The sequence below is a fragment of the Urocampus carinirostris genome, chromosome 19 (genome assembly GCF_059441175.1).
Source record: "Urocampus carinirostris isolate Australia breed hairy pipefish chromosome 19, RoL_Ucar_1.0, whole genome shotgun sequence".
NCBI lineage: Eukaryota > Metazoa > Chordata > Actinopteri > Syngnathiformes > Syngnathidae > Urocampus > Urocampus carinirostris.
The window spans coordinates 4,147,744-4,165,861 of record NC_142367.1 but is presented as its reverse complement, the minus strand read 5'-3'; the positions used below and the strand labels follow the sequence as shown (position 1 = coordinate 4,165,861).

At 39.6% G+C, this 18,118-nt stretch overlaps 1 protein-coding gene across 2 annotated transcripts in view; it reads left to right on the top strand.

The window, feature by feature from the left end:
* The window catches only part of ppa1a (inorganic pyrophosphatase 1a), a 28,960-nt gene extending 13,986 nt beyond the window's left edge, over positions 1-14,974 (top strand). For both annotated transcript variants that reach the window (XM_088323093.1, XM_088323092.1), the window contains exons 2-12: positions 1,548-1,689; positions 1,763-1,827; positions 4,304-4,357; positions 4,423-4,542; positions 4,979-5,065; positions 7,346-7,472; positions 8,100-8,227; positions 10,276-10,361; positions 10,457-10,526; positions 14,757-14,796; positions 14,870-14,974. In XM_088323093.1, coding sequence (XP_088179219.1) covers positions 1,629-1,689; positions 1,763-1,827; positions 4,304-4,357; positions 4,423-4,542; positions 4,979-5,065; positions 7,346-7,472; positions 8,100-8,227; positions 10,276-10,361; positions 10,457-10,526; positions 14,757-14,796; positions 14,870-14,898 — 867 coding nt within the window. In that variant the 5' untranslated portion in view covers positions 1,548-1,628 and the 3' untranslated portion in view covers positions 14,899-14,974. The remainder of the gene's footprint in view (positions 1-1,547; positions 1,690-1,762; positions 1,828-4,303; positions 4,358-4,422; positions 4,543-4,978; positions 5,066-7,345; positions 7,473-8,099; positions 8,228-10,275; positions 10,362-10,456; positions 10,527-14,756; positions 14,797-14,869) is intronic.
* The last annotated feature ends 3,144 nt before the right edge of the window (positions 14,975-18,118 follow it).

Genomic DNA, 18,118 nt, shown 5'->3' with positions numbered 1-18,118 from the left:
ACAAAAGTATAGGAGAAACTAATGAATGTTTGAAGCTCCTTTTACCAATGGTAACATTGGTAACCTTTTAACAATGGTAAGTACATGTAACTCATCTCTTGAGTAACCAATACAACCAATACTTAAATGTATACAATATTCCCCAAATTTATAGATAGAAAGAAAGGGCCATGTATTCCAACATCTCATTTAAAGGGACAGTGTTTATTAATTAGGACCTCCTAGTGACAACAATTATTTGTAGGTCAAGAAATTTGCTTTTATCTAACATAGCATGAGAGGAGTTTACATAATTATTCACCATCTTGCTGCTTCGGGTACCCGTTTTATCTCAAAAAGGTTGGGCAAGAAATACGTGAAATTGTGCGGTTTTGGTCACCGAGTCTATTCGTCCCTGTGCTTTCAAGCACTCGTTTTCAGTCACTTAACACAATCGAGTGAACTTCTAGTAATACAAACTGTCTCTTCAAATTGCCACTTTTTTCCTGTTTTACTAATCTCTAGTGCACGATTATAAAAGGGCCACCAGAGGACGCCCTCCTCTGTACCCCGTATTAGTACGTGGCTCTCCTTCAATATAATTGTAGGTTTATATAGTGTGTGCGGCCAAAATTGCCGTTAAGTAGTTATAGTCTGGAGTACTAACTTTAAATTTTAGGAATACCCACATTTCTACACTGACTAAGGAATTTTTACAGATTAAATCAGCAGAATTTATTGATTCAAGTTTTTTTTATCAAAGCCAAATCACAACTTGGAAAAAAAAACAAAGTTCCACAACCCTAGATGATAAAACATGTTATCAAACAGCAACAATACAGAATATTTGTAGAGAATATTTTCTTTTTTTTGTATATTCATATCTGATTTGATTTTGATTGTATCCTAGTAGAAACCCTTTTTTTATCAACATTGTACACTATGTTTGCAAAATTGTATTGGCATTTTCATGTTAATAACAATGACTATCTTGAATCTATTTGAAACTCCTTATACAGGAAGATGTCAGTTAATCCATCCATCCATTATCTGCACCGCTTATCCTCAGTAGGGTCACGGGGGTGTTGGAGCCCATCCCAGCTATCTTCGGGCAGTGGGCAGGGGACACCCTGAACTGGTTGCCAGCCAGTTGCAGGGCACACAGGGACAGACAATTCGCTCGCTCATTCACACCTAGGGACAATTTGGACCGGTCAATTAACCTGATATGCATGTTTTGGGAATGTGGGAGGAAACCGGAGTGCCCAGAGGAAACCCACGCAAGCACAGGGATTACATGCAAACTCCACACAAGAAGGTTCGATCTCATGACCTCAGAACTGTGCCGCACACGCGCTAACCACTGTGCCGCCGTGCTGCTGTCAGTTAATCCTCAGCTGTTAATAGGCTTATTTGTGGTCTACAAGCACCATCTGTTTTAGGCACCAAGAGCCTCGAGCAACTTTTGACCTAGCAGTGCATTCACACTACAAATCACAACATTGCACATAGAAGATTATCATTTTGGCTTTGTGTTTATCTTTTCCTCCCTGACGTCGAACATCCAGGTACGTCTTCCTTAGTGTGCAGCCAGCGCTTTTTCCTCTTGACTGGTGGTCAAGGCACGAAACGGGAGTAAAGTCATCGCTATGAACTTCAGCACCGAGGAGAGAGGAAAACCCAACACGGAGGAGTACCGGCTGTTTTTTAGTAAGTGTTTCCAAAGAGTGCCTTTTGGTTCATTTAAGAACAAAGAAACAAACAAATATCTTATTTTGCACAGAGAACGCAGAAGGCGGATATATATCTCCTTTCCATGACATACCCATCTTTGCAGATGAGGCCAAGGTGAGTGAAATACTGTGGAACTGTAATGTTCACCTGAAAATAAGCCCGGTTATCTTATCTTTAATTCTCGCTATATTTGAAATAAGATAACTTCAATGCTCGCCATATTGGAAATAGGAAACAGGAGACTGCATAAACATTTTGAACTATTTACTGGATGCCAGAAAGATTCCATATACAGGTGTGGAACCTTTTTAGCATGTGTGGAAGAAGTTTGTCTTATAAAAGATGGTGCCTAGTCTTATACTTTCCTAGCTGCTCACCCACGCAGAGGCGCACACAACCTCTTCAATGTGCCTACATAGTCTTATCTGGTTCAAACTGGATAATGTGTGCAAGAGTGCTTTTAGATAGTTTAACACCAAGCAGGGACAAGTCACAGCAACCTAGTGGTTCAGCTCAAGAGTTCTATCTAATATCTGAGAGGCCTAATCTGACATAAGGTACAAATGTGGCCAATCCTAAATTTGGTACCAGTCCAAAAGCTCACTGGAAGTATGTTCCAACTTGGTAAGCTGGGTAAAGTAAATCTAAATCATCCCCTGCACAGACCATGTCTCGTTGACGTGCGGTGAGGTTTGTCTCTGGTGAGGCACGCTCAAATACATTAACCTACATTTATTTATCTTTATATTGGCTGAGTAAGAAAGCACCATAAAAACCTATGGCAAAGAAAATACATTTCATTGTCTTCCCTTTACTTGTAATTTAAGTCCATGCACTGCTTCTCTTAAATAAAAGCATTAATATGCAGGTAATCTTCCAATATGAAAAGTCCATTGCAACGAAAAAAAAGACTGAATGGCCTGACTGGCTGTTAGCTTACTAATACTATCACGAATTCTATTGTTTGGGGGTGAGGTGTGTGCCTAATCAGAATCCTTGGTCTCACTATCGCCCTCTGCCATGAGGCAAGAGAATTGTGTTTCTCACTCTGCCTCTGCAGACACTCATCGCAGTAATTCGTCACACACTAATTGTGTTAATATTCATAAGATAAGGAGGAAGTTAAGCAATTTTGAAAAGTGAAATCTAAAAATTATGAAGTTAAATGAGAAAGAACTTTCAAAAGAAAGAAGAAATGTAACCATTTAATATGCTTTTTATTTTATATTTTCTTGATGGCAGGTGCCTTACCTGCCTCTCCTGACTGAATATATTACTGCCACTTTTAAAACCTAGCACAATGTAGTCCTTTTCTCAGCTTTTTTTGAGGCAAGGCACACTTAATTTCATTCAAAAAATCTTGAGGCACACTGCCCATCCAAAATGTTTGAAAATGAAATTCTGGCACCAATTTTATGTTTTAAAAAAAGTTTAAATGGTCCTGTTGCCTAAATCAAAAGTATGAAGTCCGTCATAACATTTGGGGTCACTGCCGCTCAGAAGGTAATACATATTATTCATTTTGGGTAAAGATGTATCTGTAATTTGGGATTTTTCTATATTTTTAACCTGTTTTTCAAGTTTTACTATTTAACCGGTTTACGGTCGTACCATTAGTACTTGGATAGGAGACTGCCAGGAAATGTCAGGTGCTGTAAATTGGTCATATGACACGACACGCGCTCTGCTGCGAAAGCACTGAATCCGTACAGTAGGGGAAAATGATTATTTTTTTTCTGATTAAAAACAAAAATCATAATTAAAATGAGCAAAAAGTATTTATTATTGGAATTTGTTTTCTAACTATTTTCGTTTGTTTTTTTTTAATCATCATTGCAAGATCATTGCAATCAGCATTCAGTATGTATGTGCAGGATGTTTTTTTTCTTCATTGGAATTTTTTTTTCCCGCTGTGCAATCTTAAACTGTATCACCAACCCATATACGTTGTTAAAAAATTTCCCTGTATTATCTCATGAGCTAATGATTAGTATTTAAGAAGAAAGAAATAGTAATCTGCTTCCACCTATTGAATGTTACAGTTACTGTCATGGCCACACTGGATGGTGCACAATGCAGAATCACAGATTAAAATAATTGAATGGTAGTCCTTTATAATGGCAGGGTTCGGTGCACGGAAAGGCATGCAGCGAGGCAACAGTAACCAGAACACCAGAGGCAAACAAACATTACACAATAGACAGACAAAAGGTTCAGTTATTCAGTAAGTCGAAGCAGAGAAATCGACAGTGCAAAAGTTATCAAGCCCTACTCGTAGTCCAGGAGGCCAGGAAGGGGCTTGGTACACTGAATAAACAAGAGTGGTGTGAGTGGGTGCTTGGCACATGACGAGAAAGGCAACAAACTAGCAAGGAACCAAGGGGACAGAGTACAGAAAAATAATAGAGGAAGCGTTGTTTAAGGAGGAATCCAACAAGTGACAAGAGCTGTGAGAAGGAAAAAATATTCTCTTTCCTATAGCAAACTAGACAAGGTCCCGAGGTACAATAGTTTGTCCCTGCACACTGGATAAAAAATAATTAATGTAGACAATATTTTTTTAAAATACCATTTATTTTCACTTTAACAGAACATATTCCACGCCGTTGTTGAGGTTCCGAGGTGGACCAACGCAAAACTGGAGGTAACATAATTTTATTGTTAAAACCTCACCTTCTCATCAATAAGAATGCTGTTTATTTTTTCCAGATAGCCACCAAAGATGCTCTCAATCCTCTTAAACAGGACGTGAAGAATGGGAAGCTTCGCTACGTAGCAAACGTGTTCCCGCATAAAGGCTACATTTGGAACTATGGCGCCATGCCGCAGGCAAGTTCACAAAATATTTGTAAAGTTTGAGGGAAGAAAGTCTTTTTCTGCCTCCGTGTGTTCGGATCAAAACCCAGAGTTGGGTTTTAACGGGTTACATTTACTCTGTTACATTTATACAAGCAAGTTTTGGGACATTTTGTATTTCTGGGAGTATTTTTGAATCACGATACTTTTTACTGTTACTTAAGTAGATTTGTGGAGAAGAAACTGTACTCTTACTCCTCTACAATGGGCTACATGGAGCTCGTTGCTTAAGTATACGCATCACTCCTGTGCTTGTTTTCTTTTCTTCTTCTTTCTCCTCCTGTGTCCCCTGAGTGAGAGGTTCTCACTGAGAGCTGGGCTGTGCTGCCCAAGCCCTGTCCATTTTAAAGGTGCCGCGCGGTTTGCAAATAAAAGTTTCATTCTCAGCATTAATATTTTCCTTGGACAGACATGGGAGGACCCTCACCACCAGGACCCCGACACAGGTTGCTGTGGGGACAATGACCCTATTGATATTTGCGACATTGGGGACAAGGTAAAAGTGCCACAAATACACACACACCTTTTTTCCTAAACCAAACATAACTTGGCTGAATTGTTAAATTACATTATAATCTATGAACCAATCGTTTAGGAATATTATTAAGGGGATATTGTGGCAATATAGAATAGAACAGAATAGAATACAATATAATAGAATAGAATAGAATATACCTTTATTGTCATTGTTACAAAATGGGTTGAACATATTGTGACAACGAAATTGGACGTGGCACACCATTTCACATTTTACAGTGAGGATAAAGAAAACAAAGAAGATAAAGGAACAAAGAAGATATTTGTATTGTCCTTGTTGCAGGCTTTGTTTTCCTCTAGAGGGGGGTGTGTGAGGGGGTTAGGGACAGACAAAGATTGCCGGATCCAACTAGGTGTTTGATATTACTGTACACACGGTCCAGTGTTTTTTCCCCCTGGTTGCTCAGTCCACGTATTGAATGAATTTGGGAAGTACAGTCCTTAAGCATGCCTGATCAAAGTCGCCGGCGGCGATAAAAGCTCCGTCGGGGTGTGCAAGCTACTGTTTATTGATAGCAGCGGGCCGGAGATTTAACACTATGCTAACGTTAGCATCTGGTGGAACGTTAGCATCCGGTGGAACGTTAGCATCCGGTGGAAGGTAAACGGCAATCACAATGACCACAGTTAACTCTCTCGGTAGATAGAAGGGTCTACACGATACTGCTAGAAATTCTATATCGAGTGAGCAGTGTGTGTCAATGATTCGGCTGTTATTGCAGCGCATAGTCCCCCACCCCTGTTTTTACCAGAGTCTAACATAAGTATGTGTTAAGACATTGTAATAACAATTTATGATACAAAACAATACAAAAAATGGACTTGGATTTTTCAGGATTATAATGAAGTAGAGACTGGAACTAAACATGGACATATTGTATGACAACATCAACTGGAAATATTAACTGTTATAAATACATACAAACAAAGTTTTTGAGTCTTGGTCTCTAAGTTATCCATCTCTTGTCAACTATTTCTCACCATGATCTGGGGTTTTATGGGCCTGTCTAGCAGATGGTAAAGCGATTTCTGGAGAGAGAGACCCACATCATACATGACCAATAAGTATCCCAATTAATTTCCCCTTTTGATTACCAAAGCCATGAAGTAATGTTGAAAGGATTAAAATTCCTTTTTAAAAAAAAAATGGTTATGGAGGAAAAAAAAATGCTCGCCAAAATGCTTTATTTATTATGCCCCGTCTGTTATTTCTTGCTTTCTTGGCCTGTTGTAGGTGTGATTGTAAGTGTTTTGGAGAATTGCTTTAATTGAATTTGAATTGAAGGATGGTCCCTTATATTGCCACAAAACCTGTCTTCTCTTCTTCCAGGAAACGTTTAACTTTTCTTACGGAGTTCTGGCGCTCCCATGTGAAAAACATGGTTAAATTTGTAAAATATATTGTATTTGCCATAGTTTGACAATAGTAAAAATAGCATAATTTGTTTTTTTAAATAATAATAAATACAATTTCTTTATCACAGTGTAAAAAAAGCATATTTTACAAAATAAATACCAAAAAATTTGTCCTTTTAGTTTTAACCAAATTATTAGGTTGTATTTTTAAAAAAACATTCGAAAAATGGGTCTTTTTGTTTCAAGCATTCTTAAAAAAGGAAAAAGAGAATGGTGGTTTGGTCACTTTGAGTCTCTATAATTTGTAATCTTTCCAGCGATTTGTATCAACTTGTTTCAGTTGAACTACACTCAGGGTCTCCAACCATTTTAAAGCTGAGAACTACTTTTTGTTACTAATTAGCGAAAATGGCATCCACTTTGATATACATTTCCAAAATCACGACTTAGTTATTACAATGTTGTTACTATGTTATTAACTATTGATGGTTGATAGTGGTGTTAAATAGAGTCAGTCAACCACTAAGAAAATAATTTTACTAGAAAATCACAATGACCCAGCAGTGGTGAGATATTTTTAGACCAGGTCCGCATCTCAGCTGTCCTTCTTTAGCGGTCACCCTGCTGCCCGTGGTCCCCATGTTGGAGAACCCTGTACAACAAAATACAGCGACATCTAGTGATCAAATGTTACACAGTCTCCTTTTAAAGAAGACTTACGTCCACTCCATACGGTATTCTAATATAAAACAGCCATGTTTTTCTAACATTGTTACCTGAGCGCTAATGGACAATTTTCAAGGAAGAAAATTAATATTCAAGAAACGCCATTTATGTTTGTGTAAGGCCAATTTTGAAAAAGTGTAAGTTGATCCCGCCCTAGGTATGCACAGCAGGGGAAGTGATCCGAGTGAAAGTCTTGGGCACTTTGGCGCTAATAGACGAAGGAGAAACTGACTGGAAAGTCATTGTCATCAATGTGGACGACCCAGGGGCCCAACACTTCAACGGTAAGGCCACATTGAAACATAATCTCTCTCCTTTTTCTCTTTTCTCTCTTTTTCTCTTTTATTTCTTTTTCTCTCTAATTATTTTTTCTCTCTTTCTATCTCTAGGTCTTTTTTCTTTCTTTTTTCTCTCTTTAGTTCTTTTTTTCTGTCTGTCTGTGTGTCTGTCTGTCTGTCTTTCTCACTTGTTCACTCTTTTTTTTAATTATTTCTATTTTCTTTCTCCATATCAATGTATTCTTTTCTGTATGTCTTTTCCCCCTTTCACTTTCATTCTCTGTCTCATTCTCTCTCTCTTTCTCTTTCTGTATTTCTTTATTTATTTCATTCTTTCTCCTTTTTTCTTCTCGTGTTATTTCTTTCATTCTTTCGTTCTCTCTTGTTATTTCGCTATGGTTCTGTCTCTCTCTCCTCTGCTCTCTCTCTCACTTTCCTTCTTTTGTCTCTTTATGGCTTTCTTTAGTTCCTTCTCTCCCCGCCGCAATGTGTTATCTCTCTTGTTCTTGCTCTTGTTCCTTCTCTCTCTCTTTCTTTCATTCTATCTATCTCTCATTCTCCCCCTTTCTTTGTTTAATCTACTTGTCCGGCCACTGTAAGTCGGCTAAAATGCACTTGATACTCCTGCCCTAGACATTGACGACGTGGCACGACTCAAACCGGGGTACCTGGAGGCCACGCTGGACTGGTTCAGGCGTTATAAAGTCCCAGATGGGAAAGCCGAAAATCAATTCGCCTTTGATGGACATTTCAAAAACCGGGTAAAGAAACATTTACTTTAACAGTAGTCCCTCACTGTATCGTGATTTACGTTTTTAAGATTCACTACTTCACTATTTTTTATGCGCATTGTGTTCTGTATTATGATTGGCTAAAGAATCGCCCCGCAGTGCCTGCACCTTTCCGGCCCGTGTCTGCCTGTGTGTCAATAACGTTGCAGTCTTAAGTTGTACACGAGCATAAACAGCTTGGCGAACCTACATTGCGTACGTGCAAATGATTTTCAATTTTGAGCTTCTACAAAAGCCATCATGTCAACAAAATGCTCTTGACCGACAAAAGCACCAAAAGAAGGGATTCCTCGCCAAAGTGCCAAGACCGTGGTGCTCGGTCTTCTCTGTCCCCATTGTCTCAGGGAGAAAATGCAAGAAAGCCCGCCATGAAGAAAGAACATGAAGAAAAGAGGGGAAGGGAGGCGTTCGCGTCTGGCCTTTTAAATGCAACTGATGTCATCAGTCACCAGAGGCATGTCCTATGACAGGTTGGAGTTCCTGTTCGAGCTTTTTAAAAAAGTTATCTAATCGATTGATTGATGATAGGCAAAATTTGAGACATGCAATGAAATAAATCTCTGGCATGAAGCATGACACACATATGTAGATCAATAATTTTTTGATTACAAATGAACACTCGGGGTTCAAAACTTTATTGCACAACTGGAGAGTCTGGCCACTTCCTGTGAATGGGGGGGCCTGGTGTGCGTGCTCTCTAGGACAAAAGAAAAATGAAAAGTTTAATAGTTGGTCTTTTCATTGTGTTGGCATAGTTGGTGGTTGGACAAGGTTAGGGGAAATGCATTGGTAGAAGGTTGGAGGCAAACACTGTCCTACCAAAACCAGTCAAGTGAACCCTGTATAGCTATAGAACACATCTTCCTCATCACTACAAATCACATAATAATAATAATAATAATAATAAAACATAAAAATTACAATAATCAGATAAATAAGATAATATTAATGAAATTACATGTGAGTTAATTACGAGCACTTAGCATGATGTCAAGACCAAAACAGAAGGAGGACCCAGATGCGTAACGTTACTCACAAGTTTATTGAAATATAGAGGAAAGTCAGCGCCAGCAATCCGGTGCTCACTGGACGCAGGAAGAAAGCCGCTCACAGGACCGGAGTGTAATGAGTAATCATGACACATGGAGTGAGGTTTGTACATGGTGCATGGTAGTGAGTGGGGTATTTGTGATTAAGATCGCTTACCTATCAATGTATATACGTTTTCCCCGTGTTTTATACTTTTTTTTTATCATATCAAATCACGTACGTCGTATAACAACTTTGTACAGGAAATAAAAAAAATTGCCTCTGTCAGGGGTAGCAGACAACGTCATCGTAGTTTGCTAATATTGTTGCACTATTCTACATAATCCTTCTTGCTGTGAGTAAATAGGTGCAGCTTTGTGTTTGGAATGTTTATTATCACTTAATAAGGGGAATTGAAACCATTGATAGATGGAGAAATTGGTGTGGGTTGAGAGGAATGAGATCAAGAAAGTGTTGATGATATGTAAGCACTTACTGTAACACTTAAAATTAAAGTTACTATAACGTTGAATTAACTTACACGTAAAATCTTTACAGTATATTTAAAAAATGTGTTTGCCTGTAGTAGTTTGCATCCGCTAACTTGGCAAGCTGATGCTGGCAGTGAGCAGTCACAAGTGGTGAACAGTCTCCTGGATTGCTCGTGACCCGGATTTTCATTCGTATTAGGAGCAAGATTTCTCTTCTAAATAAAACTCGTATATCGAAATGATCGTGTTAAGAAGTGCTTGTATAAAAAGTTACCACTGTACTTTTGTTTGTTAAATAAATGCTTGAGCCTGTAAGTAGGGTCTGTTCTTTGGTTTCCATGTATAATGTAGTATTTAATAAATGAATAATAAAATAAAGTTTTTTACTTTGCGGATTTTCCCTACTGCGGAAACAGAACACCAACGTAAAATGAGGGATTACTGTGTTTTCTAAATTTTGAAAAAGCCAACAATGAAGGTTGTCCCTCCTGGTGAAAGGATTTTGCCATAGAGACTGTGAAGAGTACTCACCTGTTCTGGAAAGCGCTCATCTCTCAACAGACGGATGCCAGCCAGTTGAACTGGTACGCTCTTTGTGTGAATGTGAACCTGCTTTGGCAAAGGATTCTATTTCCCCTAACTTGCACATAAATATTTTCACGTTTTTTGCTTTGATCAGCATGAACACAAGTGTCTCTGACAGTCCATTTTGCTGCTCTGCTAAAGAGGCTACTGCAGTCGTTGATTCGGTAAGTCAAAGAATTATCACACTGTTAAAAACTGCTGGCTCATAATTTAGAAGTTTTGGCATTAAAATGGACCGATCCACAAATTGAAATATTATTAAAAGGGCACTGTGTAGTAGATGACAATGTATTGTGTAGAGCAGAGGTCGGGAACCTATTGTTCAAGAGCCAGATACAGTATGGCTCTTTTCCTGCATACATACGACTCGGGGACAAAATGCTGCTCCTGCAAATATCCTCTTTAACAATCCAATTCTGATAAGATCCATGTTGAGTTCAGTGCCTGCATAGCAGACGAAACACAGATAATATAATCTGTTTGGTCCAGTTTATAAAGGTCACAGTCTTAACTGCAGTTTACAGTAAAAGTGTCACACCAATAGACCCCATTTTGGCTGTATGTCACTAAGGAATCCTTTATGTGGAAGCTCATTAAATAATGTATGTTCACTGTTGAGACACTTTATAATTAAAAAAAACCTACAGAACAAACAACAAAAAGGCTCAAAAAACCATGTCAGCCAAGCATTTAGGGTAATTTGATTGGGTAAGCAGTAGGGGGGGGGGATCTCCGCATACATAGCATGCTCTAGTCCCTCTTACACACGCCCACTGTGCTGAATGGAAATACATATATGAACTACTGGTTTGCAGTTTTGTGACTTTTTACAAGGGAACTCGAGCAGGGCTGGTGAGCGGACGAATCAGAGTGGCGAGCAGACGAGTCGGACTGACGGGTAGAAGAATCAGACAGGCGGACGGGTGAATCAGGCAGGCAGACAGGTCGACAAACAGGCATGGCAGGCGGACAGGCAAGCAGACGGGAACTTTGGAGAGATCGGGCGTTGCGGGAGAGTCGGACAAGTCAGACGGGCTAGTCGAAGAGTCGGAGTGGCGGGCAGACGAATCGGAGTGGTGAGCAGACAAGCCGGAGTGGCGGGCGGACGAGCCGGAGTGGCGAGCAGACGAATCGGACTCGGACACATCGGGCGTTGCGGGAGAGTTGGAAGGCGATCCGGGGGATCCGGGGAGTCGGACAGACGATTCGGGGAGTCGGACAGGCGATTCGGGGAGTCGGACAGGCGATCCGGGTAGTCGGACAGGCGATTCGGGGAGTCGGACAGGCGATCCGGGGAGTCGGACAGGCGATCCTGGGAGTCAAACAGACGAGCCGGTGAGTCAGCCCGGGGAGCAGGGGAGTCTGACTGACAGACTGGTATAAAAGGTTAGCCGACAGGCGCGGCGTTGAGGCCGTCAGGCGCGGCGTTGAGGCCGTCAGGCGCGGCGTTGAGGCCGTCAGGCGCGGCGTTGAGGCCGTCAGGTGCGGCGTTGAGGCCGTCAGGCGCGGCGTTGAGGCCGTCAGGCGCGGCGTTGAGGCCGTCAGGCGCGGCGTTGAGGCCGAAAGGCGCGGCGTTGAGGCCGACGGGGACCTCGGACAGCTGGGCTCTAAATCTTCCCGGAAACCCCATTCGAGGCACAGCAATTGCCATGGCGGGCGCGTCCGTGGGTCGAATGGACAGGAGCTCATTCAACTAATGTGACAGGAACTCAGTCCGCTGAGCTAATTTCTCCATCTGGCGATGTATGCTCAGTTGAGTTTCCTCGACCTGCAGTTGAAGGGCGGTGACATCACTGGCCAATCGCCAGACGGCGCCCTCTGTCCGATCCAACTGGTGGAGAGCGTAGGGAGTATCTAGCTCCCCCCAATCCGTGCTTGTGTGAGCGTTCACTGGGTTCATGTTGTGGTCTGAGCGTTGTCACGGACCAGGGCAGGAAACTTGACTGAGAACCCACTCGCGTAACATACTCACAATTTATTGGGGAGATGAGGAACGCGCGCACACTCGATCCGGGGTTCAATGGTCGCAGAAGTGGATTCAAATCCGGAAAAGAAAAGTTGTCCAAAAAAAACGGATCAGGCCAAAAATAAAACAGGATCAAACCCAGGCAGAGTCACAGAACTAGGCATTTAACACAGTTTAACAGAAGTCTTGCAGAAATCTCACAGAAGTATCACAGAAGTTTCACAAACGCTCAGACAACTAACTGCTCAAAGGAGCACGTTTAAGTACTGCCAAGGAGCAATCAGTCAATGTGTGTCAGCTGGTGTCCATGGGCGGGGCCAATTGGGCGCCATGGCAACCGCGACAGAATCCGGCGCCACCCGGCTAGGACCAACTGGGCGCCATGGCAACCGCGACAAACTGCCTGTACCTTGTTTTGAATTTGTTCAAAACATTATATCAAAATTAGCCTCATCAAGCTTTACTAACTGTGGAGGGAAGTTTAAAGTGGTATATTCGTTAATATGGGACACAGGCTCTGGCATTATAATTATTTCCTAAATTTGATCAAATCATCCAGTGTCACACGGTGAAATATAATGCGCTAAAAATTGGCTTTTGTCTGGGGAGAAGGTTTGTCGCTTTTGCTTAATTTCTTCTTAAAATATATGGTACAGCTCTCCCTCTCAAAAATCTAAATATTTTGCTTTGGTCAAAAAAGTTCCCGACACCTGGTAGAGTAACCAAAAACGAGTGCTACAAAACACTATTCCCCCACCCCACTAATTGTCAACCCACTTTCACTAATGGAAGAGTGTATGTACTGGTTGGTCAATCATTTTTCTAATAACCCTCCAAATTTGTGTCATATTACATTGTGTATTATTTGGCACATCCTAGTGGTATAAAAAATTTAATTTGTCAAAAATGAAAACAATGATGAGTTGAATCAAAAATACATAAACTATACTACAAACCGCTTTTATTTTTTTAAATACCCGCAGGTTTTCTTTTTTTACATGACATGAGGCTCACCTAGAGGGAGCTGACATAATTGTCCGCCATCTTGATGCACGAGTACCCCCAAAAGCCAAAAATATTGTGAAAGGCCAGGCTAATAAAATAGAAGAAAGATGTGATCGGGAAGATGTGTTTCATTGCTATTTAGGGTATATATAATATTGTGCAGAATTCTTGGGCAATAATTACAAAAGTTTACTACAGCCCCTTTTTATCCTCCAAAAACGTGCAATTAGTACCATACACAGGGTAGAATATCAAGATCATACTAATATTTCATTCCTGCAGTCCAAATTATTAAAATTAGATGATTTAGTAAAATTTTTCACTGCACAACTGCTATTTATTCAACAAAAACAGAGTACCAGAAAACATCCATAAATTATTCATTCGGAAAGAGGGAAATTATAACTTAAGGGGCTGTAGTGAATTCATAATCCCAAAGGTGAGAACCACCAGGAAAAGTATGTGTGTGTCTGGGTGTGGAGTCAAGCTTTGGAACGGTTTACAAGACGAGATCAAACGGTGTCCAACTCTTCACTTGTTCAGGTTTAGATACAAAGAAACATTCCTGGCGGAATACAGAGATGAAGAGGGTGGGGTATGAGTGGTGCGGGAGATTGGGAATGGTGCGTTAACTTTGTGTTATTGTTGCTACTTTTATATCATAACTGTTATTTTTAATATAATTACAATTGTTGTTATATCATTATTGTCTTTGGTGGGAAAGACGAAGGGGTAGGGAATATAAGCATATGCTTCTTACTACCCATTTTCGAACATATTATGTAACATTATTTTGTTGTTGAGTTATTGTTTTTGGTCTGTTTTTATTTTGATTTTCGAATAAAGTTTTCATTTAATCATATATTTTTCGGAGTCCGGGATCGAATTAGTTGGTTTTCAATTATTTCTTATGGGGAAAATTTGTTTGATCCAAGACCACAATAATCATCTTAATAATCGTATTAATACTATCTCAATTACTATTTGAATGTGTTTTTCATGATCAGAAAGAAGGGTTTGTAGCTGTTTAGGATAAGCTTGAATGATTTATGGAGGCGGCGAACAGAATAATTGGTTTTCAGTCAATTCTTATGGGAGAATTGGCTCTAGATAAAAAAAAAATTTAGATTAAAAACTCAATCCAGGAACAAATTAATCTCATATGTGGTTGGGGAAGAGTATTTTATGCCAAGATTTGGAAAAAAGTAAATAAATATTGCAAATGAACACACCAACATTTCCAGTATGAAAATAAAGTTAAAATATTTGAAAATAAACACAGAATTAACAAACTGTTTTGCCAGTGGGGTACTAGTCATAATGCATTCTCCTATCATTTATATCCATAAACAATTTATAATCCCATTTTTTTCTTTGTACTTTGTTTTCTCAACTGTTCTCTTGTTTAATTACAATTTTGCAGGCTGGTGCTTTTGGAACTGCAGAGCCTATTCCCTCTTCAGGTGCGTTAAAATACAATGCACACATTCTTTTGGTAATTAAACAATGTTTTCTTTTTCTATGAATGTTTTTCAGTCGACAAATGGTTCTATTATGAAAAGTAAGGACACCTTGGATCGCTTTTGTGACACAGTTGGACTTCTCATGCAAGTTATCAAAATAAAATGCCATTTAATCCCATTTTTTGTGTGATTCTTGAACAACAAATATAGTTATAAAGTATTGATATTGAAGAATGGACTATAAAAAATAGTGTATTATCTTTAATTATATTTTCACATAATTGTGCTAACCGCTGGAGCGCAGTCATGACAGCTGATAGCATGATATTGATCAAAAGATGATTAAAAACCCAGAATGTCAAAAGCTTGTTGTCATTTGCACACTGTTGTCCCAATGTAGCCTTTGTCTATAGCACAATGGTTTCCAGAATATTCTGCTGTTAAAAATCATCTTCAGCCTCTTATTCTGCCTTTCAACAATCAAAATTTTGTTATGCATGTTTGCTCGCTTTTGTTGGAAAGTAAGATGACTACAAAAATAGTTGTAAGTGTTGCTCTTGTGGTTACATCAGCTGAGATGTGTATTTGGCTTTCGTTACGATATATATCTAATACACTCAATGAGGACAAATACGGAATACCAGTCATTATTTACACCACTCAACATTTGATCGTCCATTCGTTTCCTTAAAGGAACATTGTATATTTTTTAGCGCCTCATGGTGGTGAAAAAAACTTAATTTATCAAAAAAAACAACCCAATTGATTTAGTCAATTACCAAAAGTAAATGAACTATCATTTAAATGTTTGAATGTTCTTTTCTTTTTTGTAATACTCCTAGGACAAGAATTTAGAAATCATTTTACATAATATGAGGCTCACCTAGAGGGACCTGACATGATTGTCCATCATCTTGCTGCTACCTGTACGCCCAAAAAACAAAATCCTTGTGATAGGCATGGCAAAAAAAGACAAGAGAAAAAAAATAATGCAGTTTGGTCACTTTGACTCACCGTACATAGTAACCTTCCCTTTCATTTGTTGCACTTGTTTTTGATTGCACTACACAATAGAGCGAAATCTAGTGTTCAAATAATACACACTGTATCTTTTTCACTTAATACTGAAAGTAATATAAATACTGTATACCATACTGTATTCTAATAAAAACACGTTTGGTTTTGAAAAATTGCTAGTCTAGCGCTAATGCTAGTAAATAAAGTTCCCCTTTTAAATGGTAACAGGAAATTATTATTATTATCTTCTCGGCTTTTTCCTTTTATTAACAAATAACAAAAACATATCTATTAACCTATAGCTATCTATCTAGCTATCCATCCTTCATTGACAATAAATTGAACACACAAAAAACATTTAAACGGAATAAGATATGACAAAGCAGAGGGAAAAAAAAGGTTTTATTTTGAGAATCAAAGAATTTTTAAATTCCAATTTGCAGTTAACAGAAATTAACACAGAAAAATAAAGAAACTACAGAGACTCAAAATCTATCTAGCTATCTATCTATCTATCGCACAGGTGTCAAACAGGCGGCCAGTGGGCCAGATCAGGCCCGCTAAGGGATTGAATCCGGCCCGCGAGACAACACTCAGAGAAGCGCAAGAGAAAAACAAGCTGCAGGTTGAAATATGTCAACTTGATGTGGCCAAAGTCAGGTGCCTCGAACAAAGGCACTGTACTTGTATTTCTTTTTCTCTCTCTCTCTCTCTCTCTCTCTTTTCCACTCTCTGTGTCCCTCTTTTTCTCTTCCTTTGTTGCTCTTTGTTTCTTTCTCTCTCTGTGTCAATTAAACTTATTTTGCTCCAACTTCCTTTTTTCCTTTTCTCTTCCTGCCCTTCGTGCTTTCTTTTCTCTTTTCTCTCCTTCTGTCTTTCCTTTTCTCTTTGGATTTCTTTCTTCCTCTCCCTTTCTTTTCCCCTCTCTCACGACTTTTTATCTCTTTTGTTTCTCACGCTCTCTCCCTATCTCTCTTTTTCTTTCTTTGTCCTGCCCTCTCTCCTTTCCCTCCCTCTTTCTCTTATTCCTTTATGTCTCTTATTTATTTCTCTTTAATCTACTAGTCCGGCCCCCGACAGAATGTTTGTTCAATCTTGTGGCGCCCGAGTTAAAATGAGTTTGACACCCCTGATCTATCGTTTAAGCTATCCATCGAGCTGTCGATCTATATACCCATCCATCTATCAACTGTATCTTGTTTTTTAGTATTAAAAATGACTTGACTTGACTTGACTATTACCTTATATGATTTTGGGAGGCCGGGAATGGATTTGTTTATTTCTTATTGGGAAAATTTATTTGATGTACTAGGAATTCTAGACACGAGCTCGATCCAGAAACAAATTCATCATCTTTTATATCTGTCTGTCTGTCTGTCTGTCTGTCTGTCTATGTCTGTCGTTTAAGCTATCGATCGAGCTGTCGATCTATATATCCATCCATCCATCAACTGTCACTTGCTATCCAGTGTTAACTTATATGATTTTGGGAGGCCGGGAACAAATGAGTTTTTTTCTTATAGAGCGTTCTCCATCCGGGCACCGGTGCTGTGGAATGCTCTTCCCCCTGAGATTCGATCTGCAACCTCAGTGGAAATGTTTAAATCTAAACTTAAAACTCACTTCTACTCCATTGCATACGAATAACCTACTCCTCTTGTCGGTTGAAAATAGTTTGTGTAATATAGTGTAACAATCTGTGAAGCCCTTTGAGACTCTTCGTGATTTAGGGCTATACAAATAAAAATGACTTGACTTGACTTGACTTATACACTGAAGCTTTATGTAGGAAAAGGTCAAAGCCGACTTTACTTCCTCAGAAGGCTGGCCTCCTTCAACATCTGCAAAAAGCTCCTGAAAATATTCTATGAGACAGTTGTGGCAAGCGCCCTCTTCTATGCGGCAGCGTGTTGGGAAGGCAGCTTCATGAAGAAGGATGCCTCTTGTCTCAATAAACTGGCGAGGAAAGCAAGCTCTGTTGTGGGCACAGAGCTCGACAGCCTGACAACAGTAGCTGAGAGACGGGCACTGAAAAAGCTGCGGTCAATCATGGACAATTCATCACATCCACTACACAGCATTATATCCAGACAGAAGAGCAGCTTCAGCGACAGATTGCTGTCACTGTCTTGTACCACGGAGAGACTGAAGAGATCTTTTCTTCCTCATGCCATGAGGCTCTTTAACTCCACCCGGCGGAGTAAAGGCCCACATTAAACCACACCCCCTACATTGCGAATTACCGTACTTTTAATGCAGTGTGTTTTTTATGTAGCACTATTTAAATACTCTATACAACACGCTA